Below are 21576 nucleotides of genomic sequence, written 5' to 3'. Positions count from 1 at the left end.
CCGCAGCTACAGCTTTATTTAAAAACAAAGTAGTCAATCGGATTTCGGTGGAAAATGGGCCGATATAGAGTTTAACATAGATTCAAAACTTAACAAATTAATTCTAACTATTAATCTAAACTATTAATTCTAACTATTAATTAAACTATTAATTCTAACTTAATCAAAACTAATTCTAACTTAACCTATGCTCGCTAACCTTGTTCAAGGTTAGCGAGCATAGGTTAAGTTTGGTTAAATTATATTTATAAAATAAATAAATATAAATAACCATTTCTTAAAATTAATAAAGAGACTCAATAAAATAAATACTCAATTTCAAATAAAGCTGCGGTGGCGTTAATACATAAGTACCCAATATGCTATGACTCTAATATATAACCTGCAGTTTATCTTTAAGCTTTCATCTTTCTTAATGAATTAGGAAAATTAAAAAAAAATTTTAATTACTTCTGTTACTATAAATATAATGAATTGTTTTATTGTATCTAATAATAAATAGTTTACTAGCTATTGTTTTAGTATAGAGTATTTGCCTATGAAACTTTAATCGTCAGGTCAGTGATGATTAAAGTTTCATCAGGATCTGAAGGGTGAGGAAGTAGAGTGAGGATGAGGTCATATCTTAAATCATTTACAAGGAAATTTTACTTGTTAAATTGGTTAAATCTGTTTATTGGTCATATGAAAATAATTTATCAACTGAAAAAAATGTACGCTTTAGTCAATACATAAGTTGTTAATTTAAATAACTTGTTTTTTAATTATGAATTAAAAAATCCCTTTTGATTGATAACTTAAGTCTGTGAGGTGACCAGCTTATGTTTAATTTAAAACAAGAGCTAAAAAGTTTAACATTAGTGAATAAACAAAGTCTTTTAGAATCAGACTTCTTTAGTTAGATCTTTATGTTTCTTTACTGCTTTAAATAGTAGTTTGATTTTGGTGAATTTTTTTTATTCCTATTTTTTGCTTGATGTTGCCATATAAACTTGAAGCTTGTGCATAGGATATGGAAACGGAATTTTTGTAATGTATGAAAAATTCCATGCCTGACCAGTATTCGAACCAGGACCTCCCAATGAAAGGCTGAGATGCTACCACTCATGCCACGGAGGCTGGCACGAGTGGTAATCACTTTTTCCTTTAACCTGAAAAGGAAGAGATTCCATAGATAACAAAATCAAGTAATTTAGTTTATATTCATAAAATGTCAGATTATGCTTGTCAAATTTTAATTAAGATAACCAATAAAAAAAATGGACAGATTTTCTTATACAGTGGTTAGAAAAACCTTTTTAAGGAAATGACAGAAGTTATATTAACAAAAAATCTATTTATTGCTTCTCCTGCAACTCTGGTATTTATTTTGTAGATTATGTCCAAGGTTTCTGCTGTTAGTTAAATAAGAAAATTATAAAAATACAGGTTCCATTGTTATATGTTTTATTATTTTTTTAATAGACATTGATAATAAATTAAAATGTTAGAACAACATCTCTTGTTTCAGATTAAAGGTCATCAACCATCATTTATTAATGAGTTAAAGCTATCTGATTTTAAACAAGTTTTAACTAAAAATAACATACCATCTGAGTTTTCTGGTGGTGTTTTATGGTGTTGTAATGGAACTGTTGCTGTTAGAAGGGTATGTAAAAAAAAATTCTTTTATTATTTTTTAGTACTAATTTATTTTTGTTAAAAGAAAAAAGTTTTCTTTTTATACTTTGTGATATTAAAATGAAAAAGTCAATGCAGCGATCAAGAACTTTACCTGTATCAAATGTTAGGAAAAATTACATGGAATTTAGCATCAGGTTATTATGAATCATTTTATTTAGCATCAAATGTTTTTTAGTGATTTGTAATAAGAGTTTACATCTCTTAAGTTCTTAAGGTTCTTGCAGTTCTGAGAATTTCTATTTTTCTCTCTGTATGAGGCATACTCATAAGGTAAGGGCTGTCAGCTTATATTTAAATATTAGCAGGTCTGAACACAGTTTCACATATGCAGGGCCATCTATTGGCTATTTACGAAGCCACTGCAGTTGTTTTGATTTAGTACTCATTTGCCTACTGATGAATGCAGATTGCAATGTCTACGACAATCATTTCTCCTGCCAGTTGTGAAGTGCGTGCTGTGATTCGATTTTTATGTGCAAAAGGATCTTCAGTTGCTGAAATTCATCAGTTGTGCCTAGTGTATGGACCTACAGTAATGAGTGAAGGAAAGGTTAGACAGTGTTGTCAAGACCTTAAAAATGGCCACACAAATGAGCATGATGAAGAGCAGAGTGGCAGGCCCAGTATTCAGACCAATGAGATCGTTGAACAAGTGAACCGAAAACTGCAATGTGATTGGTGATTGACGATTAGTGCTCTGACTGATGAATTTCCGCATGTTGGTCGCACCTCTATCTACACGATTTTCACAGAAAAGCTCAGATATCCCAAATTGTGTGCAAGGTGGGTAACGAAAATGCTCACTGACCAACACAAAGAGCAAAGAATGTACACAGTGGATGAGCATTTATGGACTGCTATCAACAAGATGGAGATTATTTTTTTCCCACATTGTTACGGTAGGTGAGACATGGATATCCTACACCAATGCAGAATCAAAACAACAGTCAATGCAGTGGTGCCATTCAAGTTTCCCAAAACTGAAAAAGTTTAAGCAATCTCCGTACTCGAGTTGAAAAATATTGGCTACTGTTTATTGGACAAAAAGGGTGTCATTTTGGTTGATTTCATGGAACGTGGATCAACAATTACAAGCTGACATGTACTGTAAAATGCTCACCAAACTGAGATGTGCGATCCAAAATCAATGATGCGGGAAACTATCGTCTGGCGTAATCCTCCTTCAAGCAGTGTGCATCCAGAAAAAGATTCAAGATTTTCGTTGGGAACTTTTTGACCACCCTCCACACAGTCCCAACCTTGCACCTAGTAACTACTAACTCTTCTTGCATTTGAAAAAGTGGCTTGGTGGAGAATGGTATGAAAATGACAAGGAACTCAAGCCTGCTCTTGTCAACTGGTTCAATTCCCAGGCAGCGAACTTCTTTGCAGAGGGGTTAAAGAAACTGGTGCAACATTTACAAAAAGTCTTAGAACTGAAGGGTGATTATGTAGTAAAATGAAGTAGATATGTAAGTAAACTAAAACTAAGTAAAAACTTTTTCTCATGAGTTAATTTTTTTTAATGATCAAATGGGCCTTACTTTATGAATATGCCTTGTTTATTAGATAATTGAAATGGGCACGAAAGAAATCATTTCGAATTTGTTTCTAGAAGGAATTTGTGAGTAAATAAATTAATGAATACTTTATATCCATATCTCGGATGTTATTTATAAGTAGGAAAATTATTGTTTCATAAATTGGCAGCCTTCACAGTAAGGATGATTTCACATTCTTGTTTTTCTCTTCAAAATAGCAACTCATGTGTTTTTGTGTAATATGAATGCAGTATCATCATGGTTCAAAATTTTTGCCATTTAACAGCATAAAAATCTTAAAATTTTGGGTTTTTACTTAAAAATTTCTCCCACAGTTATGAATGTTGCTTGATAAAGAATATGCTGAAACTGCAAGGAATGAGATACAAGTTTGTGAGTGGTACAGACAGTATTTCTTTGATGATCTTTTAGTATTGATAATGTTTAGTGCTTGTTCAACTACAATGATAAATAGTTGTCAGAAATTTGAATATCTGTGAGCAGTTGCCACATCATTCTCCAAAATGATATAAAAAGGCATCATGTTCACACTCTCCAAAAATATTGTCATTTTTCCAGTCCAAGCTGATCAAGAAGTATACTTATACAACCCAATGTATTGTTTTTACAGCATCCACCATACTCCCTCAACTTTGTTATAGTTAAGTTTTTCTTATTTTCTCAATTGAAATCGACTATGAAGAAAATTGATACAAGAATCCAAAAGACATCATTGCTACTTTGATGAAGCATCTAGAAGATTTATTAACAAGAGTTTCAGGAATGTTTTTAAGAATTTTGTGAATGTTAGTAAAAGAATGTAATTGTCAAAGAAAACTTCTTTGAAGTAAATATAACGTCAAATTTTTAAGGAGTAAAGAGTTTTTTTTTAATAAATGAATTTCAGTATTTTTCTAAGTTATTTCATGTATGTCAAGTGTTATATTTCCTGGTTTAAATTTTGGGAAAATCCTTGTCATTTTTATAAATTTTTTTAAAAGCAGTTCCTCTGTAGAGGTTTCGCCTCTGCGAGTAGATGTTATAAAGTTACGGACAGCCAATTTGTTATTGTTATAACATCTTTTTATCATAAGATAAAAAAAAATGTGTAAGGTTTTCTTTTAAATTTGGTCAATTGTTAGAAAAAACAACAGATATTTTTTAAACTTGAATTTTTTTTATCAAACTTAAAAAATGTTTACTTATTTCAATTCTTTTTCTTTAAAAGCAAATGTGTTTACTATTTTTACATGTTCTTAAGTATATATGTTTTGAAATATAAACTTTGTTTGCTCTTACTGCATTATAAATTTATTTAGTTATACTTTTGTGAATAATTCATGAAGTTTTGGGAGTTGTGGAATTTTATGTGCAGATAATTAGGAGTTGAATGAATTTTATAGCTTTATTTTGAATATTACCATAAAAAATAAAAATAAAAATAAAAATAAAAATTACCATAAAAATTTTGAATATGAGAAAAAAAAATTAAGTATGTGTGGTTGTTAGATATAGGATTTATTACTCTTTCAGTTATCTATAGCAGAATAGCTCAAAAATATCTTGTAGTTTTTGATGTATGTTATCTGCAAATACGTGGACTACTGTAAATATACTCTGAAATCAGTGAATATCAAACTATATAGCTGTAAAGGATCACTCTAATTTTTTTTTTATGTACTGACGTGAAATTATTTTTTTTTTTTTTTTTTTTTTTTTTTTTTAGCATGAAGCCGGCAAAGTGACACTAGAAGGTTGTTTATCAGATGATTATTATAGAGTAAGAGAACTGTTATATGAACAGTATGCCATTGTATAAAATGTTATATATTAAATATAAATAAGTGTATGTACATATAAATAAATTTACATTTTATACAAACATAATTTATTTATTATTTTAACATTTTCTATTTCACCTTTTATTTTCTAAAGTTTTATGTAAAGTAAAATTATACAAATACGCTCAGCAGCATAGCCAAGTAAGATTGCTGGTACTATAATGGCATTGTATTAGGGATAATGAAGCACTATTAGACAAATCATCAGTAACCTGTGTCAGCCTAGTCTAGCTTTCTTTTAAGCAAGGAGTAAACTAGTAATAAATACTGCCCTTAAAGCAATGTCAAAGCAGTTTTCAGAAATAGCATAGATTAATGGATCTAGCTTCCAGGAATAGCTGGTCCATAGCTGATCTATGGACCAGCTATCAAAATTGAAAAGACTTAATTATGAATTAATTGAGAAGACTCAATATTGAGTAAGGCTCAATGCGTCTTACAATTTAGCCAACTTGAAACAAGAGCTAAGAAACCAATTGCCTTTGGTTTAATTTAGCAGCATGCAGTTTTCTGGATCAGGTGAGATTCTATGGGCAATAGCCTTTTATTTTTGTTACATGGCCAGCTATTGGTGTTTGATATGGGATGGAAAAATATATAAACCTTAAAACTGAATGAGGTTTAAAGTGTTAATATCTGAACATTGAATAATATAGAATTTGTATCTAAGGAAATGTATTCTTAAATTTTTTAGTACAATATGAAATAGTTAATGTAAAAATAGTTAACTGATTTGATCTCTGGTTGGGAGTAATACTAGGAAGTCTTAAAACTATCTTTTGGTTAGAGAAGGGGGTCTAACCAAAAAATATTAACTTTGAAAAATTCAAAAAGGATGTATGTGTGTTTTTGCTTGATATCTCCATACTGGATGTGAATGAAATTTGGCAGAATGATTACATGAATATGGCCATTGATTACATTTAATTTTGTTGACAATTGCTTAAGGGAAAGATACAAACCTCATGGTTCCTATTTGGTGAGTAAATTTTTTCACAAAATATAATGGCTCTTAGATAGCTAAAATACTTTCTAGTGGTGTTTGGTATTATTGAGACTCTCATAAATAAATGACAGCAATAAACAATTTTATGTTTTATTGAGACACGATTAACCAATTTTTCATTATAACATAAAAATATCCTTAATTTATTGGCTAAAATTGGTCACATATTTAAAAAACCTAGTCTAATTAAATATATAATTATCAATTACGTATGATAACCTATCATACAATTATGATTTTTTTATAGGAATTAGGTGTCAAAAATGTAACTGTTGTAATATTTGAGTTAAATAAACAAGGATATTTTATTTTAACTTATATACAAGATTAATTTTGCATCTTGGTAATGGTTTGTTGTACAAATTTTAAACTTTGTATAGTTAATTACATTTTTTTAAGCTTTTAATCAAGCAATGTATGCTCTCATATTTCATGATTCTTTTGCAGTATTATGTTATTTAATAGTATGTTATATGTTGTAATTGCAATGGAATCATGGTCTGTAGTGAAATGCGCTTTTGTTGTGAAATCCTTTTTCAAAAATTTGTGATTATTCGGTGTGTTTTCTGAAGGTAATTCACTGCAAATGTTCTATTCCACCAGTCCTTTTTATTAATATTTTGGTTCAAAATTTTGAAGCTACTGACTATAAAATAAAAAAGGAAGTTAGCAAAGTTAATACCGTACATTGAGAGGGCAATGAACATAGTTCACACTGAACTGTGTCATTTGGGATGTCTGAAGTCAACATTTGGCAGATTTTACATTCGGATCTATACAACTTCCACCCCCAGAAAATTCAAGATACTAATGCAGCGTATGAACAAGACCACAAAACTGTAAATTTTTACTTAATGTTTTTATAGTTTATTAATAAAAATTAGAACTGCTGATTGATGAAGCTCATTTTCATTTATGAAAAGTCAAAATAAGCAAAATTCTGTTAATGGTCTTCCACAAAAGCCCTACATAAGAAACAGATTTATAGCTCTGAAGTTTGTATTGTATAACCTCTTCTTAGTTATTATTGAACTTATATGATAGAAAAATATGACTATAGTTTGTTATGTTCTCATTTTAGATACCCATTTTTCGTCCCCAAAAAAAATTCTTGAACTCTTCATCCAGGTAATAAAAAATTATTTTTTTTTTCAAGATGGTAATTTGGTTAACTGGCATTTCTCCCGCCACCACCCCATTCGGTCGCCCTAGAGCATAGACCAAATGTACCGTGCCAAAAAACGGCTACTGTGCCTCTAAACAGATTAGCGACCTCGTTATCCTAAATGCTCCTAATGAGCTCCTATCTTGCGTGAGCGGTTAAGCTGGGCGCCGTACAGCACCCGCCTATGTGTCCCTACCGCTCACTTGTCACATTAAAACTAAATCGGGGAGGCGCACCCCTTGTTACAATTAAAACAAAAAAAAAGTTACCTTAATAAAAGACGGCAATTTAAACCGCCACGCCTCGGTCGCTGTTTGCCAGCTAGTGCCTGTCCACCATTAAAGCGCTTGGAGCTTATTGGCTGATGGCAGCCGTTATTTCCAGGAAGGTTTTCACCGACACGCTACAGGAATCAATAAATCCCCATTAAAATTAAACTTAAACTACCGATGACGGTTGAACATCGCAACCTCATCGAGGAACTCCCACACGGTCCGACAATGCGGCTCACGCCACATTGACTCGCCGTTTATGAGCGGCCAGTTTTCCCCCTGACCTCTAAGTTCCAGGGTGGCCCGGTCTCTGGCCCCCCCAAGAGCAGGGCAGTCGAACATTAGGTGTTCGTTCGACTGGACCTCCCCACAGACGCACAACTCATCAGCCGCTAGGCGAAACCTGAACAGATATTGCATCAAATTCACGTGGTTGGTGAGCACTTGGGCACCCGCCGCCCTTAAAAATGAACTTGAGGCATACCATCCCCCCAGATCCTGTATAAATCTATACAGAGATCTTCCCTTAGACGTGGTGTGCCATTCATGCTGCCATGCCTCCATCGCGAGGCCCCAAAGCCTCTTCCGCAGGCGGGAAATGGGCAACTGTTCGAAATTTAGACCCGGTGCATTGTGATCACCGTTCCGTTCCGGTTCTAGCCCGGCCCGAAACCGTATCCCAAATACCTCGGTTTCCCGACCTCTTCGCAACTTCCACATGGCTGCTCGAACTTTCACCACTAAATCGATTGGGAGAGCCTTTCCCAATACGGTAGTAGCCTCGTAGGAGGTTGTTTTAAAAACACCAGTGCATACAATTAAGGCTCTGCGCTGGGCACTCCTTAAATTTAGAAGCAGTGCTCTATTTCTATCCAACCTATGCGCCCAGACAGGCGCCGCGTATGCAATCATAGACTCGAAGACACCTCGGTACACTAAGTACATTTGGCGACCAGAAAGCCCGTAGTCTTTCCGAGCAATCCTTCTAAGTTTGTGCATCACAGAGACGGCGTCCGCCGCAACTTGTCTAATGTGGTTGCTAAAAAGCAACTTATCATCATACAAAACACCTAGGTACTTATGAACCCTTACTCGGCTGATTACACAGCCTTTATACTTAATGTGGGGGTTTCGACTGCATGATAATTTGTCTGCGCCCTTTAGAAGCATAAACTTCGTCTTGGGCACAGAAATCTTTAAATTTTGCATGTCCATCCAGCCTTCGGCGGTTGACAAAGCCGCCTGCGCTCTACTTTCCAGCTGTGGTCGTGAATTTCCACGAACTAAAAGGAGACCGTCATCGGCGAAAGCCTGGGCCGTGACTCCTTCTGGGAATGTCAACCCCAGAAATCCATCGAACAGCAGGGGACCGAGAACGGAACCCTGCGGGCTTCCCCTGGTGACGGATTTTTCCACAACTAGGTGCGCATCTTTAAACAGGGCCGTACGGTTAGACAAATAGTCTCGTACCACGGCCTGTATGGCTTCGGGAACATCGCGGCGTTCCAAAGCATAGAGGACAGAACTCCAACACAAAGAAGTAAATGCTGCCTCTATATCAATAAAAATAGCCAAAACATATTTGCAGTCGGCGCTTTCCACCTCGGTAAGAGCATTTAAGATGCAATCCTCGGTGCCAACCCCTTTCATGAAGCCATATTGGCCTCGATTTAGAATACAGCTCATATCGATGCCTTCTTCGAGCCGTTCCACAACCAGCCTTTCCAGCAACTTGCCGAGAACCGGCAAGAGGCTGATGGGTCGATAACTGCCGACCTCACCAGGATCCTTTCCAGGTTTCAGGATTACCCTTACCAAAGCCACCTTCCAGCAAGCCGGAAAGCAGCCCCAGTTTAGGCATCCCGTGAACAGTCTGCCCAGTGGCTCTCTTATGACAGGCAATAAATGATGGAAAATATCCGGGTCAAGTTGGTCAATCCCCGGTGCCTTCCCTAGTGCCATTCGAGAAACCACTCGGTCTATATCTTCGGGTTCCACGGTCCGAACGCCAGGGAATGGTGTTTCACCCGCCCTAACGCCGATTTCCGCTTCCCCCTCCGGAGCATCTGGAAACAGAGTATCCAGGAACGCCCGGTAAGTCGCCACAGATGTTAATGTGTGGTCCCGACCACCTAACCCGCACCGAACACTGGACAACACGTGCAATGGCTTCGGTCGGTAACAAGTCTTCGCGAGCTGCCAGGGATCGCGCTGCAATTCCCGCATGGAGTCTTTCCAAAACTTGAGTTTGGCTTCCTTGATGGCGTGAACATATTCGTTACGGGCGCGCCGGAAGGTCCGCAGACGCTCAGCGCGCACGTCGTTGACAGTGATCCCCGTTAGGGGGCAACGCTGGTATCTTGCCCGAGCGGACCTCACTCTTGCGCGCAGCACACTAAGGTCAGAGGACCACCATTTCTTGCCGGGCCTCCGTCTGCCTTCCACAGACGACCCCCCGGAAAATGGGGTCATGACGGCTCCAGGCACGCTAAGATCAGCGGACTGGCTGCTTGTGACGGGTCCGTCCATTGGCCTAGGCCGCCGTAGGACCACGTCGCAACCAGTCTTGATGGCTCGGCCGATTAGCTCCGCCATCAATTCCACCTCCTCCCTCGACTCCATGCTCCACCGCAACCCCTGCAATGCAGCATCGCACACCCGCCTAAGCCTGTGTCGATCCAGGCCCCTTAGGTTGTAGCGACCTGGATTTGGTGCCCTTGGACCGCCTCCGTAAGCGATTTCATAGGTTATAAGCCTATGATCGCTCACACTGGCCTCGGGCCAGACAGTCCAACTACCTATCCTTCGAAGCAAACCACCCGTCACCAAGGTGACGTCTATATAACTTTCTCCCAGTTCGCTGGAGAAAGTTGGTGGTTGCTCCGCATCATTAATCAGGTAGAGGTTCCTGGCTTCTGCGAACTGTTCGAGACCAGCGCCTCTGGGGTCTGTGAGTAGTGAACCCCAGGCGGTAGATTTGGCGTTAGCATCCAGGGCAACCAGCACTCTGGTGCCCGGGAGACTGTCCAGAATCCCGCCCAACTTCGCCAGCAAGTCATCGATACTCCATCCAAGCTGGAAGTATCCCGACACGAGTACAACATCGAGCGTACCTCTCGTGATCCGCACGACGGTGAATTGCTCATCTGACCACTGGGGCATCCAGAACACACCCAAATCGTCAGAGCCAACCACAATCGCAGAGAGCGGCCGTCCCCCACGAGAATGAATAACTTTCACCCCGTGGAAGCCGACCACCCTATCCGCGACTGCGTACGGCTCCTGGACCAAGAGGACCTCAAGGTCGTACTCCTCAAGGAGCCTCATGGCCTCGGACGTGGCTGCCCGGGAATGATGCAGATTAATCTGCCCCAGGCGTATGCGTTCGAAGTGGAAGATGTCCCCAAGGGCTTCTGACCTTTCAAGCGTCGCCATAAGCTGTGTTGTTAACAGCTCGAGTCCGTGCTATGTCGTACGCCTTACACAGCCGACCTCCTACCCTGTGTCCGGCATTACTGCCTTTCACCTGGCAGCAGGCGGCGCACTTGGGTGGCGTCGACTTGGCAGGGCAGTTGGTTGCCCTGTGCCCCGGAGCGGCACAAGATTTCAAGATGGTAGTGTAAGACAGACAAGTTTAAATATAGGTATATGTTATTCCTATATGGGAGCATAATGTAGCCAGTCAGGTCATCTAACCTTTCAGCATGTGATTTCTTTTATATTTGAAAAGGATGTTGTCAGTGTAATTTAAAAGCTTCTGTGTATGAAATTTGACATGTTTAAAAATTAAATAGATGAAAACATTTGCTATTAATTACTTTCATGTCTGCGCTATAGCTTTAGAAGAGATAGTATTGTAATTTTTATAATTTGGGCATAGGCAGTTTTCACTTTATCTTTATGTTTTGACACCTAAGGTATCCAAAAAACCCAAAAGCTGGATGGAAATTTTCTGGATGTTCGTATATATTTTCAGTGTTTTCCTCTAAATCACATTATATCTCCAGAACTACTACACCAATTTTGACCAAACTTGGTTAGATTACTTCTATATGTGATGCCATTAAATTTTCAACTTAAAAGGTCAAGGGAGTGTGGCTGTAGGCAAGGTCTCCCTCAGTATCTCGAGATTTCACCTAATTAAGGTCATATTTTTTTTAGGCACATTTGTTAATAATTAAAAAATAACAATATTTGCAAAAAAAGCTTTGAAAAATTGCACCCCATCCCCAAAAATGCTCTAAATAAACTAGCAGCTAAGTGCTGTGTCAATAGTGATCTCCCCTTTTACCACAAGGAGCACTAATGTACAGCTGCTGTAGTCTGCTATGTTGTGGCATCAGAGGTTAGCAATAGAATTAAATAAATGAATAATATTTAAAGTGTAAAAAAGTATTTAAAGTAGCTGCTAGTACTGTCACACCCATGTGAATGAAATACTAAATGTGCGTACACTGTAGTTAGAATTATTAAATTAAATAAGCAAAAAATATTTTATTTAAATAAAATGATAAATATTTTAAATTAAGTTGTGTGTGTAAGCTGTGTGATAGGAAAGTTATACAACTGTGTGGTCAGCTTTTTTTGTAAGTCATGATCTCATAACTACAGTGGTTATAGATGACCTTAACCAAGACTAAATCATTCCCAAAACTGGTACAGAAATTACCAAGAATTATGAAATCCCATGCTAGGCTTGGTAAGGAGAGTATGGAATGAAGTGGCTTTTCACAGAGTTGGAACACACTAGCAAATTAGCATGTAAAGCCCACTGAAATACAGATGATGTTTAGTCCTACAACTGACTATATTACTCTATTCACCGCAGTTTGACTACGCAATGAATGTCGTTACTCTTAAAAGAAAACATACTGATTAGTTCTGCTTCTACCTTAGATACATTTTGTGTATCACGTTAATGGAAATAACATAACGTAGTATAAAGCAGCTAATTGATATTCTCCTATCTGAGGAAAACAATATGTTATGTGCTGTTTATTCATTAGTGATACTGTTCATTATATTTTAAGTTGGTCTCATTCATTCATGTATGAGGGCTGTTTTCTTTTCAACCTCCAATTGTCCATATAAGTAAACAAGAAATAGGCAGGAGTGAGGTATGCACGTCGTGCGATTGCATCATCCCCCTACCACAACCTTTGCCAGTTGCTCCATTGCGTCAGTCAGCCAAACTATAGGCAATTGAACATAGCCGCTACGATTGATGCTCTTGCCAAGTGTGAGTTTAACGTGTAATAGATTTTCTGTAAGCAGCAGGATGTAGTGCTGCTGAAATCCTTTGCAGAATGAGCCTAGTGTGTGGTGAAAACATTATGAGTGATGGTGTGGGAAGTTTTAAGAAGGACGAATGGATTTCCATGATGAAGTTGGGCAAGGATGCAAGCCTGTACGCCAGGTTGAGCGTGTTGATGATTTTGTCGGTGACAAATGGAGGTTTACAATAAATGAACATTCTACAGAAATTTCAAGGTCTTCTCTGTACACAATTGTGACCTGGGATACCGGAAACTTTGTACATGTTGGGTCCTAAAAATGTTGAGTGATAATCACAAAATGCAGCAAATGGCGTTAGTCTTAATGTTTCTCACATATTAAAATAATGAAAGGGAAGAGTTTTTAAAGTTTATCATTACTGGTGATGGGACCTAGATCCAGTATGACAATCCAGAAACTAAACAACAGGCTAAGCAGTGGATGCACACATTTCTCCAAACAAGCCGAAAAATTTCAAACAGACACTGAGAAACAGGAAAACAATGGCTACAGTTTATTGGGACCATAAAGGTGTCTTGCTGGTGGTTTTCATGGAGCAGAAGATAACAATAACAAAGTTTATTGTGAATCTTTACGTTGCCTCCACAGAGCAATCCAGAACAAATGATTAGCATGCTCTCGTCTGACACGGTTTTGATCCACAACTGCACTTTACCAATGTGACTCAAGACCTTCTCAAAAAATTCAAATGGCAAGTTTTGGACCATCCTTCATGTAGTCCAGACCTAGCACCTAGCGATTTTCACCTCTTTTGAGAATTGAGTGCATGGTTGTACTGACAACACTTCACCACCAATGAAGAACTTCAGGAAGCTGTCAAGATGTACCTTCCCTGACTGGTGACAAATGTCTTTGAAGAGGCATCGAAAAGCTGATGTCACAGTATAACAAATGTTTCAGTCGTTTTGGCGACTATGTAGAAAAATAAGTAAGGTATTACTCAACTTTTAGTAATAAAATCCATTTTTGTTACGTCAATGTGTCTTTTTTTATAACTCATCGGAGGTTGAAAAAAAAAACAGCCCTTATATTCTATTTTTTGCACATTTATACAATCATAGTATGAATTATTAAATATAAACAGGTTAACTTTTTATAATATAAATAAAAAGGACAATGCTTTTCTTAAACATCTTTTTAAAAAGTGATATTTAATACAGATTGTTTTGCAAAACAGTTAAAGATATGTAATACAATCTAATTTTACTTTTTACGTAATTGTTTAAATAATGAATATCCAAAAGTAAAAACATGAATTTTTGGGATAGGCCCTCTAACCCACCACTCTTAATCATTCCCTGCCCTAGTGTGATAGTTCTACTATTTCTGTTTTATTTTATCTTAGATTAACTTTTGTTTAACTATAGATACCTTATGTTATATTTCTATGTAATGCAGAGCTTTGATGCTTGTTTTTCTTTCAGTTCCTTCTTGATGCTTTTATAGTAAACTTGTTTCTTTACTCGAGAATAAATTGTCTTATAGTTTCTTTTGTGGCTTCTAGTTTTTTAATAAGTAAAAGATTTTTTCTATTTTCTTATAAAATTACAAAATGCTTTTTTTTAATTTAGTTTTTCTTTGTTAGGCTGAACTTGTGTAAGTTATTTAGGTCTGGAACAAATTGTAAAAGGTTTAAAATATCAATTGTAAAGAAAGCATGAATAATATTTAATATAGTTGTTAAAATTACAAAATTTCAAACTAGTAGATTAAGATTGATTTAATGACCGTTTTGAAAAAAAAAGAAAAGATAATGATTCAAATCCAGTTTCGTAGCAAAACATGACATAACAGTTAATTTAGTAAAAGTTGAAGTATGTATAGAAATTAGACCACCAAAATTAAAAATAAAAAAATACTAATTTCTCCCTAAATAATTAATACACACGTGATGTGTATGTACACACTAAATCAAATGAGCATATCTTTTGTTTGTAATTATTACTTTAGTGACCAAAGGTCATAAGAAAACAATGTAATATCGGTAAAATATTACACACTCCTTGTTAGAAAATATAAATTAAAAATATAAAATGTACAGCGCTTTCAAAAAGTAACTATATTCCTGTCATGCACTAGCACAACAATTGTAACATTAACTAACCTTACAGTAGTTGGTAATTGTTCCCCATAAATATTCAAACATATCTAAGATGCATTTCTTCTTATTCTTGAAGACTCTCACAAGTTGTTCATATGGAATGTTCTTGGTGAAATCATGAATAGCAGTTTGAATTTCCTGGAGGTTGTGATGATAGCTTCCTCAATAAACATTACTTTTTTCATAACCCCAGAAGTACAAATCTGGTAATCTTAAGTATGGAGAATGAAGTGGCCACAAGCCTATAGAAATTATTTGATGGTCTAAAACATCTTGCTGTATGTGCGGTCACACTGTTTTGTTCAATCCAAGCATTATTAATTTCATCCTCTGTAAGCTCTCCCAAGAATTTGTGAATGATTTCATAACAACAAGCTGGATTTATAGGCTGTGAAGAATATTGGGCTGACTATTCTTCTACTGGATGTTGCAGTCCAACCTCAGTCTTCTGGTTATATAGAGGAATTCATGGCTCTATGTGTACATATACCCGGATAAATGAAATTATGACTTATCAGTATAGAAAACAGAAAACTTAGTCCAAAATATCATCAGAATTTTCCACTAGAAAGTCTTGAAACTATTTACAGCATTGAATTTGCTTTCCACAGTCTGTGTACAATAATTTTTTATTCATTTTATACAGTATGAAACTGAGCTTCTTATGAACTGCCTTATATCAAGTAGCAACACTGATGTTTTTCTGTTGGACCAAATTTTGCATGAACTTGTTGGAACTATGTTGTACAGCATCTGTTTGCCTTGCAGTTTTTCTTTATCAAATACTGATTACCTACCGCTTCCTCATAATCCTTTACGGATCTTGTCTCCCCAAATTTCTTGATTACCTTTCTTCCACTATGTTGATTAGGAACCAGTGTACCAAGAAATCTAATGGAACATTGGTCTTTCACTGTCTGCTCATGAACTTGTCAATGTGAAATGCTTACAGACTTATTCAGTAAGAAATATTCACTGTTCTAAAGTTAATACCATTCTGAACTAGCATGGTCTCAATCATTCAAACTAAATAAGGAACAAGGAACCAGACATGTCTTCTCGTCTTAGGTCACTAGCCTGACTAGCTTGTAGAATCAAACTCCACACAATGATGGATTACCACCTTGGACGAAAACATTACTTGCAGTGCACAGAATATAATCCCTAATCCATAATGATAGGGATCTTACAAAACTACTTAAAAATAGGTAATAGCTATAAAAAAAGTAATGAAAACAATCACAAAAGTTAATTTATAACAGATCATGATTTTTTAAGTGCCTTCGTTTAAAATGTATTTATTAGAACTGTAGAAAACTGTACTGTAAAAAAAGTGTATATAAAAACCTAGATGGCTTTGAGGTACGAGGCTCAGCTGATAAATTTTGTACACTAGCATGTTACACGGTGACAAAAGGTACTATCGAGTTGGCCATGACAGCACATGATAGCTAAACTCCCCCCCTACAAACCTACGATAATGCATTGAAATCCATGTATTGGTTTGTTCTCAGTAGCAGTTAAAATGGAGTTGAGTATGCCCGAATGTCAATACAGTTAAAATAGCCGCAGTGGTCGAATTTTTTACAGAAAATGTGAATCCTACGAATATTTTTCATCGTTTAAAAGTGGTTTATGGTAGTGAAACTGTTGACAGGAATACTGTGAATAGGTGGACATTGAAATTTCATGAATGTGAAGCTGATAAAGCAACAATTGAGGACGCACCTTGCATTGGACGACCAATTTCTGTGGCTGACGAGAAACATTGAGAGGAGGTGGACGATTTGCTTCAAAGTGACTGGCAAATCACCCAGCAATGCATCACTATTCAGTTAGGCATATCTAAAGAACAAGTAGGCCATATTATCGAGCAATTGGGTTACCGTAAAATCTGCAAACTCTCTGATGATTCTGCAAGTTGAAGTTTGATCCTATTCTACATCCACCATACTTGCCTGATTTGGCTTCGAGTGACTTCCACTTTTTCCCTCAAGAGGGATCTCAAAGGTAATCATTACACCACTGATGATGAGGTGACGGAAGCTGTGGCCACTTGGATCTTGCCAGAAGTTTTCAGTGACAGAATGAAAAAACTTGTCACACATTGGGAAAAATATATCAGTGTAAATGGAGATTATATTGAAAAATAAATACTGCATTTTATAGCTAAGGTTATGCACTTTTATTCATTTTTCATTTCATTCCAATATCTTTTTTCTTTCCCGTGCTATGCATATACGAGGGTAAGTCAATTATTAGTAGTCATAATATCGTGTTGCTATTAGTGGTAGTACTGTCGTATTGTGTAGATGATGCATGCGTGGTTTAATTGTTATTATGTCTGTGCAGGTTTGATGCTGCTAGGTTAGTTCCATTATCACTGCCCTACCGTTCACCATGGCTGCTCTGCTTTCTGTTTGCACCAAAGAAGAGCAACGTTCAGCGATCCGTTTTTTGTGGTCAGAAGGTGTATCACAGGCCGAAATTCATCTAAGACTTTCGGTACAGTATGGGAAAAGTGTATTGCCGCAATGGAGTGTCTACGAATGGATTGAAAAATTCAAAAATGGTCACACAAATGTTATGCTTGATGAAGGAGCCTGACGACTGTTTACCACCACAAATTAGGAAAACATTGAGTGTGCACATAACATGGTTTTCTTAGACAGACTAGTAACTATTGATGAAGTGGCACATTGTCTGCAAATTAGTCACGGTTCTGCCTACAAAATTATCCACAACAGACTTTGGTTTCATAAAGTCTGTGCAAGATGGATCCCAAAACAACTTACACAGTTGCATAAACAAACGCACTTGGACATCTGCCAAAAACATTTGCATCACTATGGTAACAAACAGGGCATCTTCTTAGACAGAATCATCACTGGTGACGAAACATGGATGTATCATTACGAGCCGGAGAGTAAATGGCAGAGTATGGAATGGAAACATCCAAATTCGCCCTGCAAAAAAAAAGTTCAAGACCCAACCATCTGCAGGAAAACTGATGCTTACGGTTTTTTGGGACTCACAAGGCCCAATACTGGATACTGGAACATTATGAGGAAGGGGCACGACAATAAACAGTGCGCTTTACAGTGAGATGCTCACTGCCAAGCTAAAGCCTGCAATTCAAAGCAAACGCCGAGGATTGCTGTCGAAAGGTGTTGTGTTATTGCACGACAATGCCCGTCCACATACTGCTGAAACACTCCAGAAACTCAACTTTGAAATACCGGCTCGTCCTCCGTATAGTCCTGATCTTGCCCCTTCTGACTACCACTTGTTTGGTCCACTCAAAGAGGCATTAAGGGGCCGTCGATTTTCCTCGGACAAAACAGTGAAAGAAGTGGTGCATTCCTGGCTCGCAGCTCAATCGAATACCTTCTTTTATGAGGGTATCAGGAAGCTTGTGCAACGATGGACCAAGTGCAATGCAAGGGGACTATGTTGAAAAATGATGTACATGTAAGTTTCGTATTTGTATTGCAATAAAATTTATAACTACACTGCAGATAATAATTGAATTACCCTCATATGTGCAAAAATTTTTCAGCCAAGCCTTGTATGTCATTAAAAAATTTTTGAAGAATTGTGAATTATAATGTTGCAGTAATATAGCTTCTAAATTTAGCCTATAAAACTAGATCATCTAGTTGGGTACTATTATCAATATTAGTTTGTAAGAACAAGAGTAGTAATGATCATTATTATTCACTCAAAACCTACAGAGTAAGGTTAATAAAGTAGATAAAAGGCATACAATTTTACAAAGACAAGCATTTATGAATTACAATCTGCTATTATGTATGTACATACTTAGTTAAGCACCATTATAAGTTTAGAAAGTGAATAAATAAAATGAAAATCAGATTATCTTGAGATTTTAAGGGTGTTAGTGTTTTCACATAATCTTGCTTCTACGCTTGAATCAGAACAATATAAGATGAAAATACACATCTATTCCAGCTTGATAGCTAGTGTGTGCCGATGAAAAACTGGTATTTCAATTTTATTAAAGTTTTATTAATAAAAAGTGGAATAACATTTCCATACTATATTATTTGAATCGTTTAGAACTATTTCAGTAGTTCTAAAAGATTCAGCTAGTTTTTCTTAGGAAATTTTTTCCAGTAGATATTCTTCATCAAATTTACTTTGCTCTAGTTCATTTGAAACTAAACTATGGATTGCAATGGGTGGGGATCAATCTACATCACTTATCTTCAACTGATTATAGTTTTGAAAAAGCTATTGTACAAGTAATGTGTGGTGCGAGTAGGAGAACTCATTCTTTCCCTTTTTCCAGAAAATGTCTGTGTTTCTCATTAGATCTCTTTTTGTTTGTTTATAAGGTACTTCTAATTTTTTATAAATTAAGGGGTAATGTAGGAGGTGAGATAGCTAAAAGTGAAAGCTATTATAAAACTAGGTAGACTTTTAAAAGAAGTATTGCTGTTCCTTGGAACAGCACTACTTATTGGTCAATGTCTCAAAAAAAACTTTTTTTCTAACATTTTAGTTTTTTAACTGTTGCCTGGTACTATAAGAAATGCCTGTAATCTGAATCAATTTAAATAATTTAAAGGAGCGGATCTTCCCCTTTACAATTGTTGAGGTGGAAGCATTATATTCAGTGATGATTTAGTCTAAATGAAACAGTTGTCAATTTTAAATTTAAATGGATCTTAATATATTTATATTTGTAGCTGGTCAATGTCAATATTGTTGGGAATTGAATATTGTTGGTTGGTGTGTGTGTGTGTGTTGGGAATTAAAATTTTTACTTCCTTGTACAAAGTAAATGAAGTATTGTGATCGTGAAAATTTTCGGTTATCAGATTTCAACGGAAATATCCATTTTGACCATACCTGAATCCATTTTGACTAGTTTCTGCATATCTGTACATACGTACATGCGAATGTATCTCGCATAACTCAAAAACGATTAGCCATAGGATGTTAAAATTTTATGTTTAGGACTGTTGTAACTTCTAGTTATGCACCTCCCCTTTTGATTGCAGTTGACTGAACCAAAAGTGTCTGAAAAAGCTCAAAATCCAAAAAAATTGGATTTTGGACTTTTTGTTAACTGCAATAATAAGCTCTCATTTAGAGCTTTTCAATGATATATCATAAGTGATACTTATTTTCATAGGTTCTAATGTTATAGCCAAATAAAATTTTAATTAATGAAATATTTGGATCTTACAAGGGGAAGGCACATCGGTTCAAATCCAACTTCATCCCCTTTTTTTTAACTTTTTTTTTCTAAATTTAAATATATTGATTTATGAATAATTATTAACCTGTGATTGTAAAAAAAAATTACAATAAATAATGATTCAATAATAAAAATAAAAATATCTGAAATGGACACCACATTACTTCCTTGTATGCCTATTACATTACATATACACATCTTTTTAAAATGAAAAGTTCATAAAATTTTATTTCATTAATAATTTCTGATATTTTTTGTATATTTTCTTTTTATTGTTATTGAATTATTTTCTATGTGTAAAACGTTTTTACAATCACAGGTTAATAATATTATAAATAATAATATTATATTATAAATATTAATAAATATAAATAAATAATATTATAAATATTATAAACTAGTACTAATATATTATTACTAGTAGTAATAAATTAATAAAAATATATTAATTTGTATAAATATTATTATATTTATATATATCAATCTTAATACAGTAGATATTAAGTACGAGTATATTATAAAAAGAAAGAAATATATTAATAAATAAATATATTTACATAGAAAAAACAAAAAACCATTGATGTTCCTTCCTCTTGTAAGATCCAAATATTTCATTAATTACAATTTTATTTGGCTATAACTTTAGAACCTATGAAAATAAGTACCACTTATGATATATCATTAAAAAGCTCTAAATGAGAGCTTATTATTGCAGTTAACAAAAAGTCCAAAATCCAATTTGTTTTTGGATTATGGGATTTTTTGGACCAGTCAATTGCAATCAAAAGGAGAGGTGCACAACTAGATGTTACAACAGTACTAAATCCAAAATTTCAACATCCTACGTGTAATCGTTTTTGAGTTATTACAGACATCATGCCGAAACTAGTCAAAATGGATAGTCAACATCCTATGGCTAATCGTTTTTGAGTTATGCGAGATACATTCGCATGTACGTATGTACAGATATGCAGAAACTAGTCAAAATGGATTCAGGGATGGTCAAAATGGATATTTCCATTGAAGTCTGTAAACCAAAACCTGTGCTTTTACAAAGAAGTAAAAAATATGAAAAACTTTCATAATTTATTAATGAAATAAAATTTTATGTACTTATTTAAAAAAAAAAAAGTTATATGTAATTTGATAGGCATAAAGGAAGTCATGTAGTGACCACAACAGATTTTTTTAATTTTTATAATAATTGTTGATCTGATACTCCTACCTAAACTTTTACTTTTTTGGTAATATATTTTCATAAGCAACTACAGTATAATCTTTTTCAATAACAAACAGGGTACTAAATTTATTGACATAGCAAATTGTTTAAATATAGTGCATGCTAAATTAATTATCTGCTTTATATTTTATATATATTTATATGTATGGCATTACTTTGTCTTTTTTGTTTACTTATTATGTATTTACATTGCTGCTGAAAACAG

General features: G+C 35.4%; 1 protein-coding gene across 3 annotated transcripts in view; it reads left to right on the top strand.

Moving 5' to 3' along the window:
- Positions 1-5105, top strand: part of Cpsf100 (cleavage and polyadenylation specificity factor subunit 2) — a 65416-nt gene extending 60311 nt beyond the window's left edge. For all 3 annotated transcript variants that reach the window (XM_075365493.1, XM_075365491.1, XM_075365492.1), the window contains exons 14-15: positions 1511-1648; positions 4951-5105. In XM_075365493.1, coding sequence (XP_075221608.1) covers positions 1511-1648; positions 4951-5043 — 231 coding nt within the window. In that variant the 3' untranslated portion in view covers positions 5044-5105. The remainder of the gene's footprint in view (positions 1-1510; positions 1649-4950) is intronic.
- The last annotated feature ends 16471 nt before the right edge of the window (positions 5106-21576 follow it).

The sequence above is a fragment of the Lycorma delicatula genome, chromosome 5 (assembly GCF_047948215.1).
Source record: "Lycorma delicatula isolate Av1 chromosome 5, ASM4794821v1, whole genome shotgun sequence".
In the NCBI taxonomy this organism is placed as follows: domain Eukaryota; kingdom Metazoa; phylum Arthropoda; class Insecta; order Hemiptera; family Fulgoridae; genus Lycorma; species Lycorma delicatula.
The sequence above is the reverse complement of the archived record's forward strand: the minus strand, read 5'-3'. Positions and strand labels throughout refer to the sequence as shown.